The sequence below is a fragment of the Bos mutus genome, chromosome 16 (genome assembly GCF_027580195.1).
Source record: "Bos mutus isolate GX-2022 chromosome 16, NWIPB_WYAK_1.1, whole genome shotgun sequence".
NCBI lineage: Eukaryota > Metazoa > Chordata > Mammalia > Artiodactyla > Bovidae > Bos > Bos mutus.
The window spans coordinates 35,835,787-35,842,615 of NC_091632.1; the positions used below are offsets into that span (position 1 = coordinate 35,835,787).

Here is a 6,829-nt window from a genome sequence, read left to right on the forward strand (position 1 = left end):
GCCCATTACATCTGGGGGTGGCGCCCACTTCTAGTTCAGAGAAACAGTGCTGCCCAGCAATGTCTGGATGGTCCCATAGCAGTGCAGGTGGCTCCCGTCAGTGAAGGAACATTCTAGTACAAAGACTGCCACTGCCCTATTGTTGAGGGTGCTGGGGTTGGGGTGGAGATGGTGTCTTTTCCTGCAGATCCTCCTGAGTCCTGAGCCCACTGCCCACCCACCCGCCTGCAGAAGGAACCTAGAGTACCTCCCAGCTGGTGTCCACCCATTGCACATGACCCTTGGGGCAGCAACGTGCTCCAGTGAGGACAGTTCACACCCCAGGGTTTAACCTGGGCTACCTGGTGCCCAGGTGCAGACACGTGAGCGCCTCCCCTTGTTTCCCGTGCCTTGTGACCCCATGAGGGGACAGTTTGGGCTCTGTGAGTGGGGGTGTTCCAGCAGGGCGCTCTCGCTCCTCCATCTCCCTAGGACCCCAGCCTGCTCCCCGCCACCCCACCAAGGTTTGAAAAACAGAGCCTGAGATGCCATGAGGCCGGGGAACCAGGGCCGTCAGGGGCCGGGGAGGAGGATCCCAGCGAGGTCCCTGCGGGGGACAGCCAGGGAGGCGGCAGGTGAGCGCGGCGGTCGGAGGATGCTGCGCCGAGAGTCCCAGTGCTGGAGCGCGGGCTCCTGCTGCTGGGCCGGCCGGGAACTGCAGCGCTCTGTGCGGCAGCCGAGGGGAGGGGGCGCGCAGATGGGGCTGGGGACAGGGTCTACAGCTTCTCGGGAGTCCGGCAGAGGCCCACCGAGTCAGAACCAGCCTGGTGCCAGCCCGCGCCTGGGCAGAGCCTTCCAGAAAGGTCCCCGGTCCCCACAGGTCAGTGCCCCTCATCTCCAGGCTATAGCACAGCCGGGCCGCCCCCGGTGCCCCGCGCAGACCCCGCCTGCCCTGCTCGCCAGGCGGCTCCTCCGAGTGGGCGGGCGCGCAGACCTTCCGGAGGTCGGGTGCGGATGAGCGCGGTGAGCAGGGTGCCGGTGGCCCGTCCGGGGGAAGGGGGCGCCCCCACTCACCTCTGCTGTCGGCGTAGAGGAGGCCCAGGGTGACCAGGGCGCCGGTCACCAGGAGCAGCAGCAGCAGCAGCCCCGCCTCCAGGAAGCCTCGGTGCTTCTGCCCCGAGCGGCCGGCGATCTCCACCATCCCCACTGGGCTCTCGGGCTTGCCCATCGCAAGTCTCTAGACGGGGAAAGCGCACAGCGGAGGAGCCCCAAGGCCAAGGCAGGGGCGGCGTCCACCCGGGGTGGGGCGTCAGGGCAGCGGGGGCTGGGTGTGGCGCTAGGGAGGCCCTGCCCGAGGCTGGAGGGTGCTCGGCCCTTTTCTCCATCCCAGGTCCTGCGCCTGAGGGCTCTCCTCTCTTTCCCAAGGAGTCTGAGTGCCGGACCCCAGGGGTGGGGCAGGCCCGGCCCTGGGCCGTTGGCAGTCCCTTTTTGAGGTTGGCCTCTCTACGTCTGCTTTCGGGCAGAGATTGGTCTGGGGTCGCTCAGCTCACAGCTTGGGGTGGGCACGCAGGACCCAGGAGACCCAGCTCCCAAGTTGTTGAGGGGCTTCTGCAGCGGATCCTGCCTGGGGCTCTTGTCCCGATTTGGGGGGATGTCCTGGAGCTGTGGGCCTCCTGCATCAGGGTCACCCTCTGGGAGGTGGCTTGGGCCACTGCGCTCCCTGCTCACTGTTCCTGCCTGGAGCCCAAAGGGTCTAGGGGGAGGCGAGAGTGACTGTGGTGACCAGGCAAGCCAAGACAGGACACGGCAGGGCAGCTTCAGCAGTTGTCCCCCACCCTGTCACTACTGAGGGGACGCCTTCTCCAGCCGGCCAGGTGGTGACAGCCAGGCTCCAAGCAGCATGGAGGACACCCAGGGCTGCAGCTGTGGGCACGAGAGGGTGCACTGCCCGGGTCAGTGAGGACAGTTCACAGAGAGCTGCATGAGTCCCCTGTGCATGTGATTGTGCGTGTGGATGCACACGTGTGTGTGTGTGAGTGCATGGGATGAGCGTGTGAACATGCACGTGTGCATGTACACACGTGCACGTGCTCCTGGGTGTCTGTGTGTGTGTGCTCATGTGCACGCCTCTGCTGCTGGCACTCAGGGCCCTGACCGAGAAAGGTGCCTGGGTCCCCAGGGAGAGTGGGCTGCCCTCCCAGCTTCAGTCCTCACATGAGCTCACATTCCTGATGTCGGGACTGGGGCCCAGTCTACACCAGCACAGAGGACAGACCCAGTCCCGCCTGCTGGCAGGTGAGCATGGCCCAAGGCTGCCCATGACTGGGTTAGCTGTTCTCAACGCCAACAGGTGTCCACACTCACTGGGGGGTGGGGTGGGGGGTGGGTCTCTCAGCCCTCTGACATCATTGCCACACAACCCAACCAGGGAGGAGCAGCCAGGCCTCCATCACTTCTCTCTGCTCCCCTCCCCTTCTGGAAGTCCCTGCTTGAGGTCCCCTTAGCCAGGCCTCCCCCTGGCCCACCCCCAGACCTGAACTGCTTCACCACCTCACCTGTGGTTCAGCTTCTACAGTCCTTATTTCTATTCCCATTGCCCACCTCCCCATTGGGGGTGTCAGTGTGGGGGTCACAGGGCTCCTTCTACCTGGTCCTCAGGACCTAGGTGGGTGCCCATGACCCTGGAGGCATCCACTGACTTGAATGAATGAACGAAAGGATGAGTCAGGCTGACTGATCTGAGCCCAACTTAGCACCTGTGGCCCTGGTTTCGCCAGCATCTTCTTTCTCTGATTAGATCTAATGAGTCTACTCATCACTCAGTCAGTCCACTTCACTGTGTCCTGCTGACCCCAGGGGACTCCGCATAACAAAGGTAGGCATACAGTAAAAACTCTCCCTGAGGACTGAGGACAAAGCCAGGTACCGACAGGGGGAGAAGCTGGGGACCCCACCTCCCTGGAGACACGGTCATGGCATCTTCAGGCCTCTGTGGCCAGCTGGGCAGACAGGGTTCCTTACAGGAGTTGGGGGGCTGTGCTGGGCTGCTTGTCTGGGGCCTGGGCAACGGGCTGGTGCTTGGAGGGTGTTCTCCTGGCTGCGCTGCCCAGGAAAGCTGGCCTGGCAGGCAGGCCCCTCCCTTGGCTCACCTTTGGGTCACTCAGAGCGGCCACCACAGACATGTCTCAGAAGGCTGAGTCAGGAGGGCTCCCAGGGGTGGGAGACAGTGGCTCCAGGAGGGGCCAGGAGAGGCTGGTGCGGCTTCCGGCCTCTTTGTGATGCGAGCAGGGGTTCTCTGGAGGCGGACCCTCCTGCTCACAGTAGGCAAGTTCCATCTGGGTTTGGTGTGGGGGAGGGGCCAAGAGCTGCTCTGGGGGCTCTAGGCTCCCTGCTGAGCGAGCGAAGTCCCTGGAGGCTGAGGGTACCGCCTCCTGCCTTTCATCCATCCTTGCTGTCCCCTGGGTTCAAAGGGGCCACAGGGCTCCTGGGAAGGAAAGCCAGGCCCTTCTCCTTACCCTGCTCACCTTGGCGGAGAGGTTGGAACCAAGAACCACCCTGGTCACGGGGTTCCTTTCTCTTTTGTCTCCAGGGAGGGTCCAGTGAGGGTGCTGGGTTCTGGGGGCCTTGCTGGGCTGTGAGCGGAGCAGGCATCCCTGCTCATCATGATGGGGTGGGGGGTGGGGCCGGCAGGGAGGGTCCCCACTCAGAGACACTGACCCCCAGAAGGCAGGTGGCCCTGACTGGGGGAACAGGAGAGGGCCTCTGGGGTTGGCAGGGGCACCTCAGTGCTTCGGTGTTAGGCACCCCTGGCCCATGATGGGGTCAGAGTTGGGGGCTTTGGATAAAGGAGGCCCCAGTCAGAACCCAGATGTCCCTTCTCCAGGCCTGACTTGGTGACCAGCATGGTTCTGCTTCCATTTCAGAATCTCACAGATGGAGGGATCCCCTTGGGCTCCTGGGACTCTGTAAGAGTGTCCAAGGCTGGGGCCAGGCCACAGAGCCAGGGATCTGGGGTAAACAACTGCTCACTCCATCCCCTCACCAGAAGACCCACCCTGGGTCCTGTTGGAACGTTCCAGTCCATGTTCCGGTGGTCTCTTGGGTTGGCCCCTGCGCTGGGGGGAGGGCCATGCTTCAGGGTCTCAGATTCCAGAAACCAGTCCTAGCCCCCAGGCAGGGCTCGCCTCAGCACCCTGGTTGTCCTGACAGACCCCCAACCAAAGGCCCAGAGACCCAGCCTAGCAAGGAGCTACCCAGGCTGCTGGTCTGAATGGGGACAAGGCCAACGTCAGGGGACTGAGAAACTGGAACTGCCCTTCCTGGGAGCCAGGGCTGGGTCAGGGTCCAGCCTGCTGGCTACAGATTCCTTCCCAGAGTGTGCTGGCTCTGGGGACCCAGGCTCTGTGCTGTCCAGCCGGAGGTTCCCCCTCCCTGACCCAAGGCCACCCGGATGCGGGGACTGTCTGGTCTCTGAGCTCAGCTGCACTTTCCCACTCATGCTGCCCCGTTCAGGCTCCTCCCTGTCTGTAGCTCTATCAATGAAAAAAACTGCATGAGCAAGGGGCCTGGGGCCTGGCCTTACCTCCTGGTGGGCACTGCACTGAGGCCAGCAGTTTCTGGGGGAACCCAGCATAGTGGTACTGGGTGCCCTCCAAGAGAATCTGGAAAAAGGGGGGCCCACAGGCCAAGGACCTACAGACCCCCAGCCAAGTCCCTGGATGGGCCATGACCTAGCTGCCTTGAACACAACCCCCCAAGGTGGACTTTAGTCCTTTCTCTTAGATGAGCTCAAGGGCCAGTGAGGGCTCCCTGTCCATCCCTCCCCATCTCTTGGGCAGTAGATGTGGGAGGTGGAGGTCTGAGCCCAACCTCAGCTCTGGGGTCCAAGGAGCCAGCACCCTCATGAGGGCAGGGAATGGGGCGCCCCTCCCCTCCCCAGTCCTGGGACCAGGGCAGGTCTACAGGGAGTAGCCTCTGGCCCTGGGGCTGCCCTCAGACCCTGCAGACACCTGCCCTTTACTGCTGGGTCCAGTCCTTCCCTGCCCCATGCCCTTGGGCCAGGCGGTTTGGGGAAGATCCTATCGTCTGCCCGAAGCCCAGCATCCCCCGGCAGGCATGTCTCTGGGCCTCAGCCCAGTGGGAAACGACCTTCCCTGGGTCTGCCCACCCATGCTCCAGGCAGGCGGGAGGTGCCCCGCTTGGAGAAGACAGGCTGGCTGGAAGAGGTTAAGTATTTCGAGGCAGTCGGAGAGCTGAGCTGAGAGCTGGGCCTCTGGGAGAACCCTGCACACTGTCCTGTTCACTGCCTCCTGGAGTCAAGAGGCAGGCATCCTAGACAGGAGGAGGGGGTGGGGCGGTCTGACTCTGCCCCAGGTCTCCCATCACCAAGCCCCACCCCCAGCCCCAACAGCTGGAACATCAGACCCTCCTCTATATGATTTGTCTTGGAGTCAGACAAGAGGACAGATGTGTGGTGCCTAGCACAGCTGTGTGTTTGGGAAACACCTGGCGGGGGTGGGGGTGAGGGGCAGGTGCAGAGGAGCTGGAGGGTGCACTGGTGGCTGACAGCCCATGCGGAGGGGCTGTCATCTGTCTTGGAACTCAGGCTGCTACTTTTGTGATACCTAGTTATTTTACTCCTGTATCCCTGATGCTAGGAGACTGAAGGCTAAAGGAGAAAGGGGCAGCAGAGGATGAGATGGTTAGATAGCATTACTGACTCAATGGACATGAGTTTGAGCAAACTCTGGGAATAGTGGAGGACAGGGAAGCCTGGTGTGCTGGACACAAGTTAGCGACCAAATTAACAATTAAGGCCCTCATAACTAACTGTTCTTTAAATTCTTGCTATTTAAATCACTTGTGTGGTTTCTGTCTCCTAAGTGGACCCTAATGACACATGAATTGGCCACTAGGAATGGCCCCAGGAGGCACCCCCAAACATGGAGTTTGGGAACCAGCCTGCTTGTATCCTTGGGCCTGACTGTGGGACTGAGCGCCTGGGAGACGTGACTCGTGGCAGCGGCTTTAGGAGTGACTGAGCTACCACCGTGCTCGGCTGTGAAGTGTTAGCTGAATCTGGGCCCAGGGAGCGAGGGCTGCGTGCTGCTATGGATGAGCGGCCCCAAGGCCCCTGGTGTCCTGCACACTCACATGGAGACGACAGGAGCTCAGGTCTGGGCTCAGCTCCACCACAGCCCTGAGAGGCCCTTCTGTCTCACAAGCACGGGGCTGACAAGGCTGAAAGACAGACACAACATCTGTTCCTGTGAGTAGTACAATCAGTGCTGGGACTTTCACGGCCTCCCCAGGCTTCTTAGGAGAAAGTTCAAGCACTGATTGGGAAGGATTGGGACCCTGAAACTAGGAATGGGATGTCTGGTTGGCCTCAGATGGGGCTGAGAACCTCGAACCCCTGGGGCCTCTGAGCCCCTCCCATGTCCAAGGAGACAAGCCCCTTTCACTATAAACCCTGCGAGAACCTCCTGTGGACCAGATACTTAGAAAGAGGCTGCTCATTCTACTCGATGTCCATAGTTAGCCCTCAGACCCACAAGTACGGTCCAATCTCTGCATGCTTAGGGTGGGGGCGAGTATAGGGTCCAACCCAGAATAAAACAACTTACAGTAATAGATCCAAACAATTTCAAGACATAATTAATCAACGCCAAGAATCCTGGGGATTATGCCGGGTCGGGTCAGGGGTGTCAGACCACAGTGGAGGGAGCACAGCACTGAGCTGGGCTGGCACCATTCACATAGGTGCACCAGCCAGAGAGTCTAAATTTGTGTTTTGGCTATGGGCTCCCCTGGGGTTCAGCGGTGAAGAATCGCCTGCCAAAGCAGGTGA

The 6,829-nt window shown here is 61.3% G+C and overlaps 1 protein-coding gene across 1 annotated transcript in view; it reads right to left on the bottom strand.

The window, feature by feature from the left end:
- Positions 1 to 1,207, bottom strand: part of MMEL1 (membrane metalloendopeptidase like 1) — a 35,215-nt gene extending 34,008 nt beyond the window's left edge. The window contains exon 1 of the mRNA XM_070384463.1: positions 1,054 to 1,207. Within this exon, the coding sequence (XP_070240564.1) occupies positions 1,054 to 1,207 (154 nt within the window). The remainder of the gene's footprint in view (positions 1 to 1,053) is intronic.
- Between the last annotated feature and the right edge of the window lie 5,622 nt (positions 1,208 to 6,829).